This window comes from Vulpes lagopus, chromosome 3, assembly GCF_018345385.1.
Source record: "Vulpes lagopus strain Blue_001 chromosome 3, ASM1834538v1, whole genome shotgun sequence".
In the NCBI taxonomy this organism is placed as follows: Eukaryota; Metazoa; Chordata; class Mammalia; order Carnivora; family Canidae; genus Vulpes; species Vulpes lagopus.
The window spans coordinates 110,054,716-110,076,535 of NC_054826.1; the positions used below are offsets into that span (position 1 = coordinate 110,054,716).

Sequence of the window (21,820 nt, forward strand, 5' to 3'; positions counted from 1 at the left end):
CCATTCTACCACTGAGGAAATTGACAGACAGAGAGAGTAAGTCCACTGCCCCAGACCACACAGCTGGTGAACGGCCAAGCCTGTATCCCAACTCAGGCAGCTTGGCACCAGAGATCATGTTCTTAATGACAGCACCAAGGCCGTCTCATGGCCGCGACACACACGTTACTCTTTCAGTAGAACCCCATGGAGATCTTGAAGGGGAGAGCAAGGAGGGAGGTAAGATGAGAGAGGGAGTGTCAGGATGAGAGCAGTCGCCTCACTGGCACCCGTCCTCCTTGTGACATCAGCTATATGCTTACAGGGAAGCAAAAGGAAACATGATTGTTAGCCCATGGTCTCTTCTACCCAGTGGAAAACCAGCACTCGCAGTAACTCTGGAGAAAACACTGCCTAGGCTGGCCTCACTCACAGACACAAAACAGCATAGAATGAACTTTCGGTAGGATTCTAAAGAATTTCAACACGCTTTGCAGGACACGTGCCTTGAGAACCTAATCCCAGAGTTATCACCTCACGTTCACATACCTGCCTTACACATAACACACAAAGTATACCCACGATAGTCCTTTTCATTTTATTTATTCATTTTTTAAAGATTTAATAAATTTAATGTTTTATAGCAACAGATGAAACTTTAACCCAGCAATATAGTTATCAGTTTAACGGATGCATAAGACACATTTGATAATGCCCATGAACAGTCGTTTTGATTTTAAAGCACAGATCTGGGTACGCCTGGGTGGCCCAGTGGTTGAGCATCTGCCTTTGGCTCATGGAGTTAGACTGGGGTCCTGCGATTGAGTCCTCCCCAGGGGGAGCCCGCTTCCCCCTGTGCCTGTGTCTCCGCTTCTCTCTCTGTGTCACTCATGAATAAATAAATAAAATCTTTTAAAAAATAAAAATAAAGCACAGATCTGTGGACTCACATTTTGGGTGACACCCCAAACTTCTAATGTTTTTAATGTTCTACTGTGTGGCACCCTAATGTGTTCCCATCCTGTAGTGAGCCGCACTGGCCCGATACGGTACTGACCTACCTGACTTACTGAGCATACGCTTGTTGTGGGGGTGTCTTGTGTTTTTAAAGGAAAATGCTGGAGACATGTGGGGATGCTGAGAATCAGCTGGCTCTCGAACTTACTCAGCATGAATCCTTTGTTGAGAAAGAGATTGTGGATCCTCTGTGCAACATAGCAGAGGTGAGTTCTTTCACCGGGCCACACAGGAGAGCCACGATTGGTGGGGGACGCATGATGAATGGTTTGCTTGTGTCTACAGTTTTAACAGTAATCAGCGGCTTTGACATATGCTTCTTTTTAGAAAGAAGGGGAATAAATGGCGGGTACAAAATCTTATGCCTAAGAGGGAAAAAAAAAGTAAATTAATTATGCCCTTTCAAATGTTAAGTTTAAAACCCAAAGCTCATCCTATTTCATGTGTGGTTTGTGCTTTCTAGCTGGAGATCCCCAACATCCAAAAACAGAGGAAACAGCTTGCTAAATTGGTGTTAGACTGGGATTCAGTCAGAGCCAGGTAAGGTAGAGCTATGAAAATAACTTCTCCCAGCAACCATCCTCATCCCCCCACACAGGTGAGGGAAAGGTCACTCGGTGGACAAAATGCAGGTGTCCAGATTCACGCACTTGACCCACAGACCACGTCACACCCACTTACACCTGCTTTTAGGGCTCATTCTCCCAAGTGTGGCAATGGAGATGATGTTAGAACATCCTGTTCTTAGTGAATCTCAGCAGTCAAAGGAGGCAGAAAAAAAGGAAAAGACAGAAACTTAAGTAAGTGTCTTAAGGGGCGAAGAGTCAGTGGCTAACCGTTCTAAGAGCATTTGTTGCTAGGGTAGCAGAGGGTAGGAATAAGTAGATCTCTGATCTTAGCAGTTCTGAGGGACCTGCCATGTCCAAACCCCATGTGGTTGTGGTCTTTCACAATCCAATGCTGCATTCAGGAGGGAGCAACGCCCGTAAAACTCAGTAACCATCTCTGAGAGCTGCTGACTTGTGGGTTGGTGCTGGATGGCTGTCTGCCGTGCTTCCTGGCAGGACTGCAGCCTGGCTGTGTCCCCGAGGGCATCTGCATCCGTGACTTATGTGGCTTTTTCCTCGGGTGACAGTGGGCTTTTTCCTATGGAGACAGAGCCCCGGGCCCCATCCTTCCACAGACTTTATCACAAGGGCTGCTAAACTTTCTGTAAAAGGAAAGAAAAAAAACAACAACCTTTCTGTAAAAGGCCAAGTAGTGAATATTTTCAGCGTTGCACCCCGGGTGGTCCCCGTTACAGCTATTCAACTGCACTGTGTAGCATAAAAACAGTGCTGGACCATAAGGAAATGAAAGCGTGGTGTGTTCCAATAAAACTTCATTATTATTTTTTTAAAAGGTGGCTCTGTTAGCTCTCTGGTTTGTTTATTTTTTTAATTATTAAAGAATAATTGGCATACAATATTGTATATTTTTTACGTGCACAACTTTGATGCGACAATTCTATGCATCGCTCTGTGCTCATCACAATAAGTGTCATGACCATCTGTCCCCATAGAAAGTTATTACAATATTATTGTGTTGCCTATGCTGTGGCTCTTCATCTCTGTGACTCATTTTGTAGCTTAATTCTCATTGCAGTCCTGTGAGGTCGATGTGATTATTTCTCTTTGGCAAATATATGGGGATACAGCCCTCATTTCCTGAGCTTCTACCCATCACAGGTCTTTTTATTGCAGATTTAGAACATCTGTAGCAATTCTACAATATAGCATTTCCTTGTTTCTAAGCATTTCTCCTTGTTTCTAAGATGCCACTGAGTATCCTGCACCACTGATTTAATATTTACTTTTTGGGTGGAGGGTGTCAGGGAGAAACACCACTCGATTTAATGTACAAGTCACTTTTAAGACATGTCCTGATTTAAGAAACGTCGAGATCATAAAAGGTATACATCTGGGCATTAGCACATGGTAAAAGTAATTGCCACCACTTACTGGCCACTGGCCACATGCCAGGTATTGAGCTCGTTTGATCCTTCCACCGGTTGCTATTTATTGGCTCATTGATGTTTTCACCAGGTCTCAGTGGGGTGCTTACTGTGTCAGACTCTCTGCTAGGTATTACATGCAGAGACCCCTCAATGACGATTGGAGAGGGAGCAGGATTTCGTGGGTTAGGGAACACCCCTTACTCTGGAGAAGAGACCTCTTTTACAGATACGGGTGGAACCTCCCAGAATGTCTGCATGACTTGCTTCATGCCTTCGAGATGATAAATGTCAGAGCGAGGGTCCTGTCTGCACCCCTCCATGTTCCTTGTACACCTGTGATTAAATCCTCAGGCCTGGACCAGGCGTGGAGGCCACTGTGAGGTAGAGTTTGGGCTCAAGATAAAGAAGAATGTTCTAATGGTTAATTAAATGAGGCCATGAATGCTCCTTACTGGAGTTGGTTGAGTGACATCATAGATGCTTATCTGCCACAAAGTTTACGTCTATAATACATGTATTTATCCCGGAGGGGATTTCAACACTGATTCTTGATCTGCCTTCGTGGTCTTGTTCGCTTAACCAATCAAAGCAGGTATTAGAGAAACAAACAGTTGAATATTGCTTCTTTACTTATTCCCATGGCTTTTCCCTGGAGGGAAATGATAATCACTAATGACTAATTACTCCTCATTTTCTAAGTAGGAATCCATTATACGGCAGATATTATCGGTACACACACACACATATATGCATAAATATTTGTCCTCTCCCTGATAAGAACTCCTTATGATGGTTCTGCAAGGCATCTTGTTTTACAAATGAGGTTATTGAGGCACAGAGAGGTTAAGTCATTTCCTGAGGTCACACAGCTAGTGACAGGGAGAGCCAGTTTTCAAACCTGAGCATGTCAGACTCCGAGGTCCATGCTCTGTCAACTACGTGACATCGCCAGCTGGGCAAGTGTGCCAAAGGCCTGCTTTGGAAGAGTGTCTCACCTAGGGAACTAGAAAGAAGGCAAAGCAGCATGCTATCTGGGGGGCGGTGCAGCAGCTGGGAAGCTTGAGGAGTTGCTAGCATGGGTTTTCATCTCCTAATATCCATGTTTACGTTTCAGTTGTTGAAACTTTCCAGAATACTCCAACAGAAGGTCAAAGCCTACTTGAAAACCACACAGAAAAAAAAACGAAAAAGAAAAAAAAGAAAAAGAAAAGCACACAAAAAGTGTTATAGATTATTATCCCCATGCACTCCCCTATTCTTGCTATGATAGAATTCTTCCTTTGTTCAGTCCTCTTGACCTATTGAAAAGGGAATGTAAATATTCCACATTATGCTTCAGATTTGCTATAACTTTTGTCTTTAGAATATTAATTCTAAGAAATGTTTTTAATTCTACAAGTACTTTCCTCGCTGTGGATTGCTAGCTGCATGACTGAAGTTCTGGATTTTACTTGCCGGAAGTGATCACAGATGAGGATGGTAGCAGGAAGAGTCATAGGAGTCCAAGAGCAGGATTGACTCCCAGTGACTCAGGAACATTCCAGGTCAAAGGAGGAAAGCACATGGGCTGTTTGATGGCAAGGATGGCACGATTAGACACTCTAGGAAAGGGGTTTCACGGCGTGATTTCTAGCAGTGGGGCGTGTGTGAGACAAGGTGGGGTAGATTATTCTCAGAGCGGACAGCTGTGCAAGAGTCCTGTCATGTTGAGGAGCTCCTGGCTCTTTTTGCTTGCTTCCATTCCTGGAAGATAAACTCAAGAGAAGCCGACATCCTAGGTATGGTGCCCAACCCAGGTAGAATCAGTTTGGGGAAAGAATCTATCTCCCCGAGGGCCTTGACTCTCTACAAGGTTGAATATGTGCAGCTGGTTCTCAGGTGATGGTTGCCCCATGTTTTGCAGGTGGAACCAGGCTCACAAATCTTCAGGAACCAACTTCCAGGGGCTTCCGTCAAAAATCGATACCCTAAAGGAAGAGATGGATGAAGCTGGAAATAAAGTAGAGCTGTGCAAGGTACAAGACTTTCCTGAATACTTTGTTCTTGGGGATCCCTGGGTGGCGCAGCGGTTTGGCGCCTGTCTTTGGCCCAGGGCGCGATCCTGGAGACCCGGGATCGAGTCCCGCGTCGGGCTCCCGGTGCATGGAGCCTGCTTCTCCCTCTGCCTGTGTCTCTGCCTCTCTTTCTCTCTCTCTCTCTGTGACTATCATAAATTAAAAAAACAAAAACAAAACACTTTGTTCTTGGATCAACCTGGTGCTTGCAAATGACAGAGGAAAGGTCAAATATTGCAGATTATTGAGTGTGCCACACAAGTCCTATCAGAATACTCTGAATGACAGGAAAGGGGGGTTTTAGTTTGTTCTTCCTTCTTTATTTTCTAAGACCCTGCATGACTTTGTTCAGAATAAAACATTCTTTGAAAAAAATTCAAGTAGGGTATTTTTTTAAATGACAAAAATGTCTGAGCTCATTTAAAATAAGGAATAGATGAAAAAAGGGCAAAAAAACCGTAGCAAAACATACAAGGTTACAGCAATTAAAACAGTGCACAATAGGGGTACCTGGCTGGCTCAGCCAGGGAGCAGGTGACTCCTAATCTCAGGGTTGTACGTTTGAATCCCACATTGGGTATAGAGTTTTGTTTTGTTTTGTTTTTAGATTTTATTTACTTATTAGAGAGAGAACATGAGGGATCCCTGGGTGGCGCAGCGGTTTGGCGCCTGCCTTTGGCCCAGGGCGCGATCCTGGAGACATGGGATCGAATCCCACATCGGGCTCCCAGTGCATGGAGCCTGCTTCTCCCTCTTCCTGTGTCTCTGCCTCTCTCTCTCTCTCTCTGTGACTATCATAAATAAATAAAAATTAAAAAAAAAAAAAAAGAGAGAGAACATGAGAGCACGAGCTGAAGGGAGGGCAGAGGGAGAAGCAGACTCCTCCCTGAGTAGGGAGCCTGATGCAGGACTCCATTTCAGGACTCTGGGATCATGATCCAAGCCAAAGACAGACTCTCTGCTGACTGAGCCAGCCAGGTGCCGTACATTTTATTTTATTTTAAATTTTTATTTATTTATTTATTTGGAGAGAGCATGAGCTGGGGAGGGACAGAGGAAGAGGGAGAGAATCTCAAGCAGACTCCACACTGAGCAAGGAGCCCTACACAGGGCTTGATCTCTTGACCCTAAGATCATGACCTGAGCCAAAATCAAGAGTCAGACACTCAACCATTAAGCCACCCAGGAGCCCTCCAAAATAAAATCTTTTAAAAAAAAAAAAAAAGTACAATAGGCACTAAAATAGTTCTGCAGAATAGCTAGGCTTTCTACAATTAATGCTATTATTCTAAATAATTGAATATATACTAAAGGGATCATCATATATCTATAGAGAAGGAAAGGATTACTTTTTAAATGTTGCTAGAATTGGTTTATAATTGGAAAAAAAAGCAGAACTTTTAAAAACGTTAATTTTTTTAAATTTTTATTTATTTGTTCATGAGAGACACAGGGACATTGACAGAGGGAGAAGCAGGCTCCTTGCAGGGAGGCTGATTGATTCCCAGACCCAAGATCATGCCCTGAGCCAAAGGCAGACGCTCAACCACTGAGCCACCCAGACGTCCCAAGAAATAGAACTTTTTAACTCATAAAATAAATTCCAGATGAGATGGTTAAGTGATCTCATTCTCTGTGCATCTCTCTGTGAAGATAAATCTTTATTCCAAATGTTGAGATGGTAAAGAAACAGGTGTTTGGTGCATCTTCAGATTTAAGTTTTCCTTCCTCTTATTATTCATCATTTTCCAAAAATGGTGTCTCTTCTTTTAGATAGTATTAAGACTGTAATATTTTAGTTTGTTCAGGTCACACTGTAATTCATTCTTCAAGACAGTGAACTTTAAGATTGGTTAACTGCAGCAAAATGACTTGTTTAAAATAACATAGAGACGAGGAATTAAAACTGGACTAAGTCATGCCATGCATGCAATTAAGTGCCTCTGATAAAATAGTCCTATAGTGGTTTATTGTACAGAAGAGTTGTAGCTTTGCTAGTGGCATTACAGAGCATTCCTCAGATCCAGTCTAAGCTGGATCTTGGCTACTGGCTGCTTAGACATAAATGTGGCAGAGATCTGAGGAGTCTGAACTGGTATGTTATGGGCTGAAGCATCTTCTCTCAACTTCCATGTCATAATTTCTCATTTCAAATGGTGAAAACCTGTGACGATAGTTTCTGTCTCCCTTTTTACTGACTTCTATGATTTCCTGAGATCTAAATACTTTTTCACTGTTTTTTTTCTTTAACTAGGTCTCATCTACTGTATAATTTACATCGAGTTTTGAATTTCATTTACTGCATTTTTCAGTTCTAATTCTTCAAAGTCAGTGTTTTTTGATAGTGTTATTGTTTTCTAGTGCTTCTTTCTTTTGTCACGTTTAATCATTTTATATGTACTTATCGTAACAGTCTTTGGGAATTCTGTTTCCTCTGCAAGAATTTGCTTCATGGTGGATTGTTTCCTCCTGTGTTTTGCAGCTTTGTACTGCAAGCTCATTTTAAGAGACTTTGTCTCTGGGACTCCTAGGGATTGGGAGTGATTCTCCCCAGAGAGCGTGACCAGTGCCAGGCCCTTTTTAACTAACCTTTCTCGGTTTGAGGATCCCCCACACAATACATATAGTAAACTCAAACTCCAGACCTTTGCGAAAGCAGATGTAAAATGTTTGTCAAATCCAGGGAAATGTTTTTACTTTCCCAGACCCAGAGCCCAACACAAAATGCATATACTCTAGTCTTGCCATATACTGCTGAGCAGATGTTTCCTAATCTACCCTGTCATCAGAGGAATAGTTCCTTGGGAATGTTTGTGTGGGATGTACGTGTGCTTGTCTGTTACAGTTCCTCACTTCACCAGGCTCAAGGATTCATTTTCTTTTTTTTTTTTTTAAGATTTTATTTTATTTATTTTTAAATATTTTATTTATGAGAGACACATAGAAAGAGACAGAGACTTAGGTAGAGGGAGAAGCAGGCTCCCTGTGGGGACCATGCTGTGGGACAGGACCCCAGGACCCTGGGATCATGACCTGAGCAAAAGGCAGATGCTCACCCATTGAGCCACCCAGGCATCACTAAGATTTTATTTCTCTATTTGAGAGAGAGTGTGTGCATGGAGGAGAGTCAGAAGGAAAAAGAATCTCAAGCAGACTCTTCACTAGCAGGGAGCCAGAGGCGAGCCTCCATCCCAGGACCATCAGATCACGACCTGAGCTGAAAGCAGACGCTTAACAGACTGAGCCACCCAGACACTCCCAAGACTTCATTTTCCGTCTTCTGACCCCATGTGAGCACTAGACTCAATCATCTTGGCCATCAAGGTGGCACAAACTCACTGAGGTCACCTCCAGCTTCCACTAGTGCCAAGGCCTTTTCTCCTCCCTTTTTTTAAAATTTATTTTTCAAATTTCATTTAAATTCTATTTAGTTAACATATAGTGTAATAGTAGTTTCAGGAGTAGAATTTAGTGGTTCATCACTTACATACAACACACCCTGCTTAGCACAGGTGCCCTCCGCCTGTCCCTCCCCCATTTAGCCTGTCGCCCCCCCGCCACACACACAGACACCTCCCCATCAGCAACCCTATTCATTTATTATAGTTTAGAGTCTCTTTGGGGCTCCTGGCTGGCTCAATCAATAGAGCATACAACTCTTGATCTTGGTTGGGGTTTGAGAGTTCATGCCCCATATTGGCCTTGGAACCTACTCACAAAAAGAAGAGGGTCTTTCTTATGGTTTGCTTCCCTGTTTTTTCCCCCTGTGTTTATATGTTTTGTTTTGTTAAATTCCACATGTGAGTGAAAAGCCTTTTCTTTTCCCTTCTTTTCTTTCTTCTCTGCCCTGCCCTCTTTCTCTTTTCTTTCTCTCCCTCTCTTTTTTGAGGGTGTAGAGGTGGGGATCCGTGAATTACTCTGTTGCTTTCCTGGTTATTCTAAAAGAATTTTTGTTGCTCCAAACTAGCATTTCCAGATATTTTTCATAAAGGAGGCCTTCGTGTTCATTTGTGCACTGAAAGCAGAAGACAGTATATTTTATAAACACATACGTAATTAAAATATAATCTAGGATGTCTATAATTTGAATATATCAGATTAATTAGAATGTAATTCTAAAAAAATAAGGAAAAGTAGGATATATTTCTGTCCAATTGGCTAATCTATCACTCTTTTTAAAAATATTTTATTTATTTATTCATGAGAGATACAGAGGGGAGAGGGGGAGAGAGAGAGAGAGAGAGAGAGAGAGGCAGAGAGAGAGGCAGAGGGAGAAGCAGGCTCCCTGCAGGGAGCCTGACGTGAGACTGGATCCCAGGTCTCCAGGATCAGGCCCTGGGCTGAAGGTGGTGCTAAACCACTGAGCCACCCAGGCTACCCTAATCTATCACTTTTTAAATAAATTATTTAATTTTGTATAAGCAATTCATCTACATAGTTCAAATATCAAAAGAGCCACCTGGGTGGCTCAGGTGGTCTGCCTTCAGCTCAGGTCATAATCTAGGGTCCCGGGACTGAGTCCTGCATCAGGCTGTCTGCTCAGTGCAGAGTCGGCTTAAGATTCTCTTTCTCTCCCTCTGACCACTCCCCTATACACATGTGCTCTCTCTGTCTCTAAAATAAATAAATCTTTGGAAAAAGTAGAAAACCATAGAGTGAAGTCTTTTCTTCCATCTTTGTCCTGCTTCTACTGAACTCCTACTGCTCACCAAAGGTAACCCCCTGTTGTCAATTTCTTGTTTTTTTCTTCCAGAGATATTTTTAATCAAATGTAGCAGCAAAAATATAACATTTCTTTCTTTCCTATTTTTACACAGATGGTAACACAGCATTAGTAATGCTCTATACTTCACTTCTTAATAAGGAATATGAGCCGTGTATCTGGAGATCTTGCCATATCATTCCCCTAAGAAGCTTCCTTCGTTCTTTCTCTTTCTCTTTTTTCTTTCTTTCTTTCTTTCTTTCTTTCTTTCTTTCTTTCTTTCTTTCTTTCTTTCTTCATTCATTCATTGTCATCCTAGTAATGACATGTTTTTTTTTTTTTAAGATTTCATTTATTTATTTGAGACAGAGAGAGAGAGGGGGGCACGAGTGGTGAGGAGGAGCAGAGGGAGAGACAGAAGCAGACTCCCCGCTGAGCAGGGAGCTCGATGCAGGGCTTGATCCCAGGACCCCGGAATCATGACCTGGGCTGAAGGCAGATGCTCAACCAACTGAGCCCCCCAGGCACCCTTCCCAGATGAGGGGCATTTAATCCGTGGCTCTTTCCATGACATTTTGCTCTGAGAGCCCATGGATCTTAATTCTCAGATACCATTTTCTTCAGTGACCTGTCTTCTCTTCCGCTCACCAGGATCAACTAGCAGCAGATATGTACAGCTTTATGTCCAAAGAAGGGGAGTATGGCAAATTCTTTGTTACGGTAAGCACCTTCCCTTGACAAAATACAAACGCATTGTAAAAATTGAGTCATTTTAGCTTTCTTTTGCAAAAGATTTCATTTTTGGTTTTGCTCACCATTGTGTGTGTGTCCATCTGATGCTAACGTTACTTTTGTTTTTGAATGTGGGTCTGTTCTCAGTTATTAGAAGCCCAAGCAGATTACCATAGAAAAGCATTAGCAGTCTTAGAAAAGGCCCTTCCCGAAATGCGAGCCCATCAAGGTAATGTAACCTGCGTGCTGGCTGATGCCCCTTTCCTAAGCCTCTGCCACTTCCGCCTCTGTTCTTCTTCCCCTGACTCCTTTGCATGCATCTCCTCTGGCTAACGCCTCTCTGCCTCGGAGAGTACTGTCTCCCAGCATAATTTCATCTTTCCTCGCCGCATTCTCTAATTTCTTCCAACCCAAATTAACATACTAATGGGACATTCTCAGTTCCCCTGACATCTTCAGTGGAAGAGGGAGCTGGACCCTTTGGGCTGTGCCTGTGTGTGTTTTCCCGTCTTATCCTTTCCCAAGTCAGTTATTCATTCCGTTGGGTTTAATTCTGACCCTGTGATTCCAAGAGCGTATGTTCTAGGGAAAAGAGTGTGGACCTTCTAAAAGGAACTTGAGAAGTCAGTACTCGATACTCCCTCGTCAACGTGACTAAATCGTAAGGCCACAGCCACCTTCCTCCCCCTCTTCCTTGCGTTCCCACAAGGCTCTGGATCTTAGTGCTAACATTCTGCTCACCGTAGACTTCACCCACAAGCCACGAATGGACTGAGCTTTCTCCTGATGTTTAGTTTAACCCGAGCACTAAAGCTCTTGACTCTCTCTGACTGCCGTCAGAACACGTAGCAGCAGAGATCAGTGAGCCCAGTTGAGGCAGAAGTTGCTCTGCCTTCTTCGGACCTATCATACTATTTTTCTGGTGTAGAGCCCATACGTGGAGCTTAGGGTCCCCCTGCAGAACCTCTGGTCTGAGCTGACAAGGAGCAGCCAGGCGCTGCGTGTGGTGACTCTGTGATCTGGACAGCAAGTCAGCAGGTGTGTGGGCGGGATATATGTGTGGGGGGTGTGCGTAACCCACTGGCACCCTCAAGGATGCCACTTCTCCCCTAAATTTGAGGAGGTCCCAGCACCTTCTGGCTTTGTGCCTGAAAGGCTTGGGAGTAGAGAATTAGAAAATTCTGTATCTCCACCAACTTGCAAAATCTGATCTTCATCCATCCTGGGTCCATGTGTCTGATCGACCCTTCCTACGATGAGTTGTCCTTGCTTTCCTAAGTGGTCCCATTTCTTGTTCGTGGATGATGAGGTTGAGTCACAGTGCACAGGAGCGAAGCTGCTGGCAAACACTCAGCCTTGCAAGGGGCAGGCGCTTGCTGGGCAAGTTCCTATTGCCAAGAGCGGTGTATTTGTGGGATGCCTGCTGTGCGCCCGGCCCTGTGTAGAAAAAAGCAGGAACCATCATCATCTTAGCCTTGAATTAATTAAAGTCTGGTTTGAAGATGACTAATAAGCACAAAGAAAGAGAAGATTGGGTTTGGGGAGCATGACCTTTTTTTTCTTTTTTTAACTGTTTTTCCCCCCCAAGGCTCTTGTCCCTAGAGAAGTATATCAGCAAGTGACAGGGAACAGGAAGAGGGCAGGAAGGAGGCTGAGGATGTAGCAGGCGGCTGGCGTGCGGGGCGGAAACCCAGCGAAGGAGACAAGATCCGTCTTTCTCTGTGGGGTTGCCACACCTTGGGCTTCAGCCGCTGCCGCCTCCGCCTGTCCTCCTGTCTCCCTGCCGTCCTAGTTCCTGTCTTCCTCTTCCTTTTTCTTCTTCTATTTCCAGAAAGACTCAGAGCATTCTTACTGTAGGGGAAAAACCACCTTGACCCCACACCCCCACCCCCCGTTGTGTCCCCAGGCGCTGCCATCTCACCCACGTGGTCAGCTGATGGGACTTGGTACCCACCTGTCCGTAGCCCGGGGCCCTGTTGCGTCTCATCCTCCTGATCTTCTGGGAGGCTGTCTGAATGACTCGTTTCCTCTTGTCACCCCATCACACGGTGCAGTCTTGCATCTGCTCCCAGTCACCCTTCAATTGAGATTACTGGGTCACCTGGGTAGCTCACTCGGTTAGGCATCTGGCTTCGGCTCAGGTCATGATCCCAGGTTCCTGGCATCAAGCCCCACATTGGCTCCCTGCTCAGCTGGGAGCCTTCTCCCTTTCCTTCCAGCTTGTGTTCTCTCTCTCTCTCAAGTAAATAAATAAAATCGCTAAGAAAAAAAGTAAAAATACTGCAGCTCCCAGTTGAACCAGGGCTCTTAATTGTAGCATCCTGACATCTGATGTCGCTTGGACTGTCTCCTTTGATGGCATGTGTGCCCATTGCACCTCATCTTTCATTCTTAGGGGTGTGCTCATCCCCCTCCTGTCCCTCTTGTCCCCAGAGTCCCCTCCCAGTGCTAGCCCCCATGTCACCGGTGTCTTCACCCTCACAGCCTCCCCAGTGCTGGTTCCCTCTGAGGGTCCCCTGAAACTCCACGCATTCCAGAAAGCAAGCCGATCTCCCCTCTGCCCCCTAACTGTCCTTTTCTCCTCCGTGTCTTCTGGATGCCATCTCCCTCCAAACCATCCAGGCTTGACCTCGGAGCCCGGTTCTGTCCTTTCTACCCTCTGCGGGGTCTTCCCCTCTGCCCACACCATCGCCCCCCTGCTCCTGGCCCCTATTTCTTTGGGCAAGAGCTATAAAATCAATTTTAAATTTTGAGACTCAAGGTCCCTGGTTTTCTCAGCTCATCTTCCTGGTCTGTTTCCTTCAGAGCCCCCCAGTTCCCCTCCTTGAACCAGCAGCAAACATTTTGTCTCTCGAGTCACTCTAACGTCTATGATCTGTGCCAGAAATCACGAACAGCCATAATCTCATTTTTCAAAAAATTTTGCCATCATTTAAACACCAGATGCCTTCACATAACGATACGATTTCTGGCTTCTCTTGAAAGTTTCGGAGTGTCTGGCGACACTGGATCTGCTTTCCCACATGGTGACATGGGTCAGTAGCCGAGGAGGAGGGTCTCTCTGCCCCCAGCCTGACTCAACACCTTGGGTGTCTCCCCAGCCCCTGTGGACACCCGCACCTGTGACCCTTGTCCTGTCATTTTCCAGCCACGACTTGGCAAGCATGTCTTGTTTTGTGAATGACTGTTGTGTGTTTACGTGTACGTCGTGTATTTTCTTCCCAGTTAGAAGGGTGGGGAGTCTCCATGAACTTGGGGTGCTGCTGTGGTGCCCGGCACTTAGCAGGCCTGTTGTTGGAGATGCCAGCACCTTTTGGGCAGTCTGGCTCGGGAGTTGTCCAGACCACTGGTTCTCTCATCCACCCTCTGCCAACGTGACACCAGTGTGGGGGCTGAGGCACCCTGCAGAGTGTTTCCTAGAAAGTCCTAGCGGGGGTTCAGAGAATGCCCAGCTCTTGCCACCATGGGTCAGGCATGCGGTGGCAGTGACAGCAGGTGCCATTCACAGAACTCCCCTGAGGATTCTGATGTACCCTCTTCAGTGAAAGGATCACGTGGTCATTTTCTGTCTATGTTGAGAATCATTGTTAGATGATAGGGACAAAGTTTGCAGGGGAAGGTCTGGCCTCTGAGAGCACTGTCACAGAGTTCGGTGTTCTGAGAAGGGCCAGGCCCCCAGACACTCTTGCTACTAGGAATTACACTGGCTGTGGTTGGGGCTGGGGTCAGGGAGCATGGGCCAGAGATGAGGAGGCGCCTGCCTCCTTGCCCTCATCCCCCCTTCAGCCTGGATCCCCTTGCTCTTTCCATCGATTTTAACCTTGTATGAGCTCGCAGGCCCGTGGACCCGGGAGTCTTCTTCCTTCCCGTGTGTGCAGATCACGCGATGGGACCTGTCCCTGCTCTTATGGTAGCAAGAGGGTAAGAGGGCACAGCAGAGGAATACCGCCTGCTTTGAACCCAAGGTTCGAACAGCACAAAGTAGCTGAAGGACAATTGTCCATTAATGGTGCTGAGAAGGATGTTAACCTCCTGTCACTGGAAAGGACTAAGTGTTCCTCAGTCGAGTATTTTTCATGGAGTGGTTTCCCCTTTCTGCGTCAGTGTGCTTCCCCGGCAGCACCACATCTGTACAGCACCCACCCAATCAAGTACTTCTCCTTCTAACAGAATACGTCCATTCGCTAAATTCTTGTTTCTGTTTTACTGCTCTGTTGTATGTATTCCTCCTGCTAAGCTGCCTCACATCTCTTGTGGAATGAAGCAGAGTATGTGACCCCAAAATAATATAAACAATTGCTTTACTGCTGGCCCAGGCATCAGCCTCAGCTGCTTTGCGGCTGCAGATACTGCGCAGTTTCCTTCTCAGAATGTTCTGGACCTGGCTGGTGCTATAGCATTCGGAAGACTTGCATGTCGCGGAGACGTTGCATTTAATATGAGTTCACATTGGCCATCTTTCAGTGTTGTGTGATGATGCTTGGCCTGTGTTTAAAATCTTAGGAAATTATTTCCTCCTTCACATTGAAGGAGTCTATTTCTTGTCCTCGAGTTAGAAGGCCAGTGCTGCTTTGCATGGCTAAGAGTAAATAAATGTCCTTCCAGTGAAATCAGTACGCCCAGACGAATCCTTGGGTTAGCGCCAGGCAGTCTAGCCCATGTGTCCCGTGCAGGAGCCCCATAGTGACTTGTGCTGGGCAGCTCCCACTGGGTGCCTTGGAGGGTGTTGAGGGCTCTGTTCCACAAGTAACCTCCCAGCTGGGACCTATTCTTGCTCTAGTAGATGGTAAATAACCAAAACCAACAGCACAGAAGTTTCCCCTTTTCCCAAAGCCTCAACTACCAGTTTCCTAAAAAAAAAAAAAAAAAAAAAAAAAAAAAATCCCCTTTGGTAGTTTGGGTAGGAAAAACCTCCCCAGTGATGCCATGAGATCGTTGGGTGTCTTACTGGATGGTTTGCTGCTCTAGATAAGTGGGCGGAAAAGCCAGCCTTTGGGACGCCTTTGGAAGAACACCTAAAGCGGAGCGGCCGTGAGATTGCATTGCCCATTGAAGCCTGCGTAATGCTGCTCCTGGAGACGGGCATGAAGGAGGAGGTGAGGGGCACAGTCCAGCGTCAGTACTGTATACACTGATGGCTTTGCAACTTTTGTCACTTTGTTTTTTTTTTGTTTGTTTGTTTGTTTGTTTTTAAAGGCATTGGCTCCTTTATTTTATTTATTTTTTTTAAATTTTTATTTATTTATGATAGTCACACAGAGGGAGAGAGAGGCAGAGATGCAGGCAGAGGGAGAAGCAGGCTCCATGCACCGGGAGCCCGACGTGGGACTCGATCCCGGGTCTCCAGGATCGCGCCCTGGGCCGAAGGCAGGCGCCAAACCGCTGCGCCACCCAGGGATCCCCCGCAACTTTTGTCACTTTGACCCACATTTTAAATTGGAGCCCTGCACAGTATACCTGGAGTTCACACTATGAATGAAACCAGTTTCACTGAACAACGTTTCCCTTTCCTGTACATTCTGACTTTCTTTTGCCCCACTTGATTGTTTCATTTTAGACTCTGGTGGTGATTTGGGACATTGAATTTCATGATGCACTAAAAGGAACAGAACTTCTGGGAGCCTTTTAGTCCGCCTATCAGAATCTTACATTTGTGTAGTACTATGCAGCATTGATGTGGGGTTTTTCATACTTATGTTGTAGAATCCTTACCCCCGAGACCCCACAAACCAAGCAGGGCAGGTCTTATTACTCCCTGTGTCAATAAGTGAGTGAGTTCATGGTGGAGTGGAATCAAAATCAAATGCCAAGTCTTTTTTTTTTCCTTTTAAAAAACCTTATTGAAGTATAATGTCCATCGTAAAAGTATATATCATAAGCGAATAGCTCGTTAAGTTTCCACAAACTGAACCCACCCACATGATGAGCACCCAGATCAAGGAACACCCCAGGAGCTCTCCTTTTGTCTGCTTCCAGTCACTGCTATAATCCCCCACTGATGTGACCCCAACTTCTTGTAGCCAAGATCTGAGCTTCTCAGCCAGGGCCAGTTTTGTCCCCCTCAGGAGCTATTTGTCAAGATCTGAAGACATTTTTGATTGTCACAATTTTGGAGGCAAGTTTGCTACCAGCATCTGGTGGGTAGAGGCCAGGGCAGCTGCTAAACATCCCACCAGGTGCAGGACTGCCCCTACAATGCAGCATTATCTAGCCTGAGATTGAGAAACCTGGCCTAGATGAATTTCACTTAAAACCTGAGTCTTATAATTCCTGGACCAGTGTCATCATAGTCTAACCTTTCTTGTTTGACTTCATCTGTTTTCTCTAAGGAACCCTTAGGGCAGTGGAAGTGACTACCAGTCTAGTCTATCAGTTTTTTACAAGATGTCAATTAAAAAAAAAATCCTACATTTAGAAAAATCTATGGCAATCAGCCATGGGGAGTATAAAATGCTGCATTTAAATAGATTTCTGATAGGCACAGATATTTTAGCACAGGGGCAGGCAAGAGCTCCCACCAATCAGGAATGAAGTGCTCACTGCCTGCTCATCTGCCCTCTGCCTTTGCTGGGTCCCATCATCCTTCCTGGTCGCCCTGCAAGGCGGGCAGCGATCCAGCCTCAGAAATGAGGTGTGTGGGAGTTGAGCTGGGGCCGAAGGCTCTTCCACAACTGGAAGCCCACAACTTGAACTTGACACTGAAGGCCTCTTGTTGTCTTTAGGGCCTTTTCCGAATTGGGGCTGGGGCCTCGAAGTTAAAGAAACTGAAAGCTGCTTTAGACTGTTCTACTTCTCACCTGGATGAGTTCTACTCCGACCCCCATGCTGTGGCAGGTGAGCTGCAAGGGGTTGCCCTCGGGGTGACAGTCAGGTCCCATCTCAGACAGATCACCTGCTAAAAACCCAATTTTCATTTTCTGTAACAGATAAAATTGAAATGGCCTATATAGGTTCAATTGGAAAAACTGAAATGACACACATAACTGAATCAGTACACACATACACGCGCACACACCCCTTTTCCTGTTTTGGGGGGTTTCTTTGTTTTCCTGATTATTAAGTAAAGGTGAAGGTAGCTTATCATCTAAATATTTGGAGACTTGATTGTATTTTCTTCCCTTCTTTCTCCTTTAAAGTCTAGATCTACCTGAGGATGGTAGAATGTCCATTAGAAGGTGACTTTGAAGTTAATTTCATTTTCTACTGACCCTCAATATATTTTGCAAAGGGCTGGAATTTGTTTTAGGAACACTTCATGCTCTAACCACTCCCACTGATTCATAGCTTGTTCTAGATATTCTTAGCAGGTTGTAATTGTGATCATTTCAATTTGCAAAATAATATGTCCCGAGATTCCCAGGCTTACCCCTTGACTTACTCAAAGTGAGTGTTAATAATTTCAGGTGCTTTAAAGTCCTATTTACGGGAACTACCTGAACCTTTGATGACTTTTAATCTGTATGAAGAATGGACACAAGTTGCAAGGTAAGTTTAAAGGACACTGAGTTTTAAAAGTAAAGGAAATGATGGGATATTATGTCCCCTTTGTGAATCATCTTACTCTCAGGGATCATAAAATAACATTAAAATAGCACATGTGTTAAATAATATGTGCCTGAGTTCTTAAGTTTAGGGTGAAAATATTGAGTATTGTTATGTGTGGGAAGGTCACCACTTATGCATTGGCTTCAATTTGTGTGAAGTTATATGGATAAAGACATATAGTGGGACCCACATTAATTGATTGGCTAATCACAAACCCCTTTTTGATTGAAGAAAGCCCTGCAGTGGGGACAAGTGTCATACTGGCCAGTGGCAATGTACCTGGCGAGCCATGTGGAAACTCAGCTGAGCAGTAATACAGTGTTGACGGTACTAGCAATGAGAGTGCCCACTGTGTGCTAAGGACATACTGATCTCGATACCCGTTACCTCCTGTGATCCATGATTAATGACATAAAAGATGGATGTGGTTATCTTCATTTTACAGATGTGGGAACTGAGGCTAGGGGATGGATGGGACCAAAGTAACAGCAAGTAATTGGCAGAGCAAGAATTCAGACCCAGACCTGTGTGACCCAGAGACTGTGTCCCTATCCTGTGTTTCCCCCGCTGCCCCCACCCCCATCTTCTCTGTATCCAGGAGCAGTCAGCAGCCTCTTCTAAGAAGTCCTAGAAGCTTCTCTCTGGCCGGCCAGGCTGCCTCCTTGTTAGCTTGTGCCTCATGGTTCTGACTGCCTTCCTCATCCCTCAGGGAGGAGGAACAGATCACCCTGCCCTGCCTACCCCCCCTCCCCTATCTCTAGCTACTGTCACCTGTTCCCAGTAGGTGAACTGCTGGGTCCGATCAACTAGGCTTCAGCAGCAGTGACTCTACCATCAGTAAGGTTTTTAAAGTCAGAGTAAGTTCATAGTCACGGTCATATCCTTGGAACCTGTGTGTAGCCTAGCCTGTTGGCTGAATAAATGGAACCCAATAGTAGTGTCGAGTAGGGGAGCGTTCTGGGGTCTCTTTTGTTGGGTAGCCTGCCCCACTTCTCCTGCACCTTGATTCTTTTCTCAGCTCTGGGACTCCCCAAAGCATTCCCATGAGAAAATACACTTTTCAAAGCAGGTGTCTGTTTATTGGTGTATCAATTCTCCATAGTTGAGAAATGTCAACATCCCAGTGACATATTGACTGGCCTCTGAAGTGGAATTATGTTCACCTCCTGCTTCGTAACTCCAGATCAGTTCAGTCGTGGGGAATGTTTAGGTCCAAAGGTACATTGTGTGGGCAACTTGCTAACACTCTCTCCTGCTCTTGGGCAGGGTGACTGATCTTATCTATTCCTCTTTTGTGTCTATGGAAGTTTGCATGTCAAAACTGTAGAGCAGAAGAGCTCCTGTGATTGCTTCATGACTGGGTAGGGCTTCTGTGTCTGGAGCCTTTGAGCAGAGTTAAAGGCAGGGAAAGGGCAGGGGGAGGGTGGGCTGGCTGCCATGTGGCTGGGCCAGCCAGAGTCTGGGCTCCAGGGAAGCCTCTCAGGGAGATACGCACTTCTTAGACAGAATTTTCAGTGGTGCCTTGTCTCCATAGGTGGTTTCACACGATTATGCCTCTGGAACATCTTCATCACTTGGCAAATCAACATTCTTATCCCCAGGCGGGCACATCAGGAGACTGAGTCTTGGAGAGGCTAACTAACTGCTCAGAGTTAAATATTTAGTTGGTATTTGACTCCAAATTTGTTTCCAAATCCATCCTGTTTTCCAGCTGTGCTTCCTCTGTCAACAAGGGCATAGTTGTTACCTGTTAACAACATGGGTTCCGAATGGTGGATTTTTTAATGGAAGGTTATGAATAAAAATAAAAAACCAGGTTTTTTTCCCCCTCAGTGTGCAGGATCAAGACAAAAAACTTCAGGATTTATGGAGAACATGTCAAAAGTTGCCACCACAAAATTTTGTGAACTTTAGGTATGTATGCCTGGTGTCCTGCAAATTAAGCCACCAAACCACAGTGACTCTGGCATAAAGAAAGGTGCCACCTGCAGGGAGACCATTCAGTCCAAGCACGCTAATAAACAAGTGTTTTGAAGAGGAAGAGGGGTTGCTGGGAATGGGACTCCATGTATATTATTGTGATGCATATCACAGTGTAAAGCTTCTGCATCAGCCTGCATTAACAGGATTAACAGCTAAGTCTCCTGGTCGGTTTCCCACGGCAGCTACTAGGAAAAAGTTCTCTTGGAAAGTTGGTTTGGCTGCATGTTGGATTCGAAGTTTAAATTGTCCGTTATAGGGGTTCAGTTGATAGAGCATATAACTCTTTATCTCAGGATCGTGAGTTCAAACCCCACATTGGGCATAAAGCTTACTTAAATAAATTTTTAAAAAATTGCCAAGCATGTAAAAGGCAAAAATTAATCAACAATTCTATCTTCTGGGGACACCTTGGTGGCTCAGTTGTTGAGCATCTGCCTTCTGCTCAGGTTGTCATCCTGGGGTCCAGGGATCAAGTCCCACATCGGGCTCCCTGCATGGATCCTGCTTCTCTCTCTGCCTCTCTCTTGTGTCACTCATGAATAAATAAATAAACATAAAATTTTTTTTTAAATTCTATTTTCTGTAAAAGCTTTTCTATATGCTATGTAATTTATTTTTAATAGAGCATAAATCATCCTATTAAATGAAATGTTTAGAACTGGAGGTTATGTGTTGCTTTGTTTCTAAGAAAATTTACCATAGAATACATTTCTAGAATTTAACCTCCATTTTCCTTTTGACCTAAAATGTGACTTTGAAGAAGCATAGAGAGAAGAAGGATAAGAGGTAGCTCTAAGTCATTGAAAAACCAAAGAAAATTTTGTAAAAGGGCTTGGTCCAAAATGACACATTTTACTGATGAAATTTCTGGTATCTTACCTGACCTTTATTTCAGCCCCGGGTTCTACCACTAACATTTTGTAAGCACAGCACTACAAAAGCAAGAAATTACTTACAGTATAGGAGAGACTGTAACTATATGATAAATTGGAGATTTTCATAATTCCCACATAAAGTATTTTCAAATACAGTTTCCTTTAAGCAATATCTCTATCCTTGTATTTTTTTGTGTTTGTATTAGAACATATTGAGCCCATTGTTAATCAGATTGTAATTTACTGAGAGGTAGTTAGGGCATAAAGGAGAAATGGTTTGGAAATACACAGCAAATAGGGACTGAATCATGGAAGTGAGCTGTCTTCCTCTTCTCTGAAACAAAGAGCACAGAACTTTGCAAAATATGGCACCTGAACCAGATTCTGATTCATTACCATTCTGCACTTAGCACTGGGGCAGCAGGATGCTGTTCCTACAAATATTTCAGCATATATGCTCTCCCCCTTCCTGTCTTCTCCCCCAGGTATTTAATCAAGTTCCTGGCAAAGCTTGCTCAGACCAGTGACGTCAATAAAATGACTCCCAGCAACATTGCAATTGTGTTAGGCCCTAACTTATTATGGGCCAAAACTGAAGGGTAAGTGATGTTTCCCCATAGCATGGTATTTTTATCTCTCCTTGCAGTGGTTGCCTCAGTGGTTGAGCATCTGCCTTTGGTTCAGGTCATGATCCCAGGGTCCTGGGATCAAGTCCCTCATCAGGCTCCCTACAGAGAGCCTGCTTCTCTCCCTCTGCCTGTGTCTCTGCCTCTCTCTCTCTCTCTTTGTGTGTGTGTGTGTGTGTGTGTGTGTGTGTGTGTGTCTCATGAATAAATAAATAAAATATTTAAATAAATAAATAGTAATTTGAAAAAATAAAATAAATAAAAATAAAAAAATAATTTGGGGACACCTGGGTGGCTCAGTCAGTTAAGCT

At 44.7% G+C, this 21,820-nt stretch overlaps 1 protein-coding gene across 8 annotated transcripts in view; it reads left to right on the plus strand.

Moving 5' to 3' along the window:
* ARHGAP17 (Rho GTPase activating protein 17) overlaps nt 1-21,820 on the plus strand; it is a 90,408-nt gene that overhangs the window by 41,772 nt on the left and 26,816 nt on the right. For all 8 annotated transcript variants that reach the window (XR_005986607.1, XR_005986606.1, XM_041747202.1 and 5 more), the window contains exons 5-14: nt 1,091-1,202; nt 1,460-1,536; nt 4,896-5,007; nt 10,400-10,468; nt 10,628-10,709; nt 15,449-15,576; nt 17,203-17,314; nt 17,884-17,965; nt 19,859-19,939; nt 21,369-21,482. Coding sequence is in view for 6 of the 8 variants with exons in the window: in XM_041747202.1 (XP_041603136.1) it covers nt 1,091-1,202; nt 1,460-1,536; nt 4,896-5,007; nt 10,400-10,468; nt 10,628-10,709; nt 15,449-15,576; nt 17,203-17,314; nt 17,884-17,965; nt 19,859-19,939; nt 21,369-21,482 (969 nt within the window). In the remaining 2 variants the exon portion in view is untranslated. The remainder of the gene's footprint in view (nt 1-1,090; nt 1,203-1,459; nt 1,537-4,895; nt 5,008-10,399; nt 10,469-10,627; nt 10,710-15,448; nt 15,577-17,202; nt 17,315-17,883; nt 17,966-19,858; nt 19,940-21,368; nt 21,483-21,820) is intronic.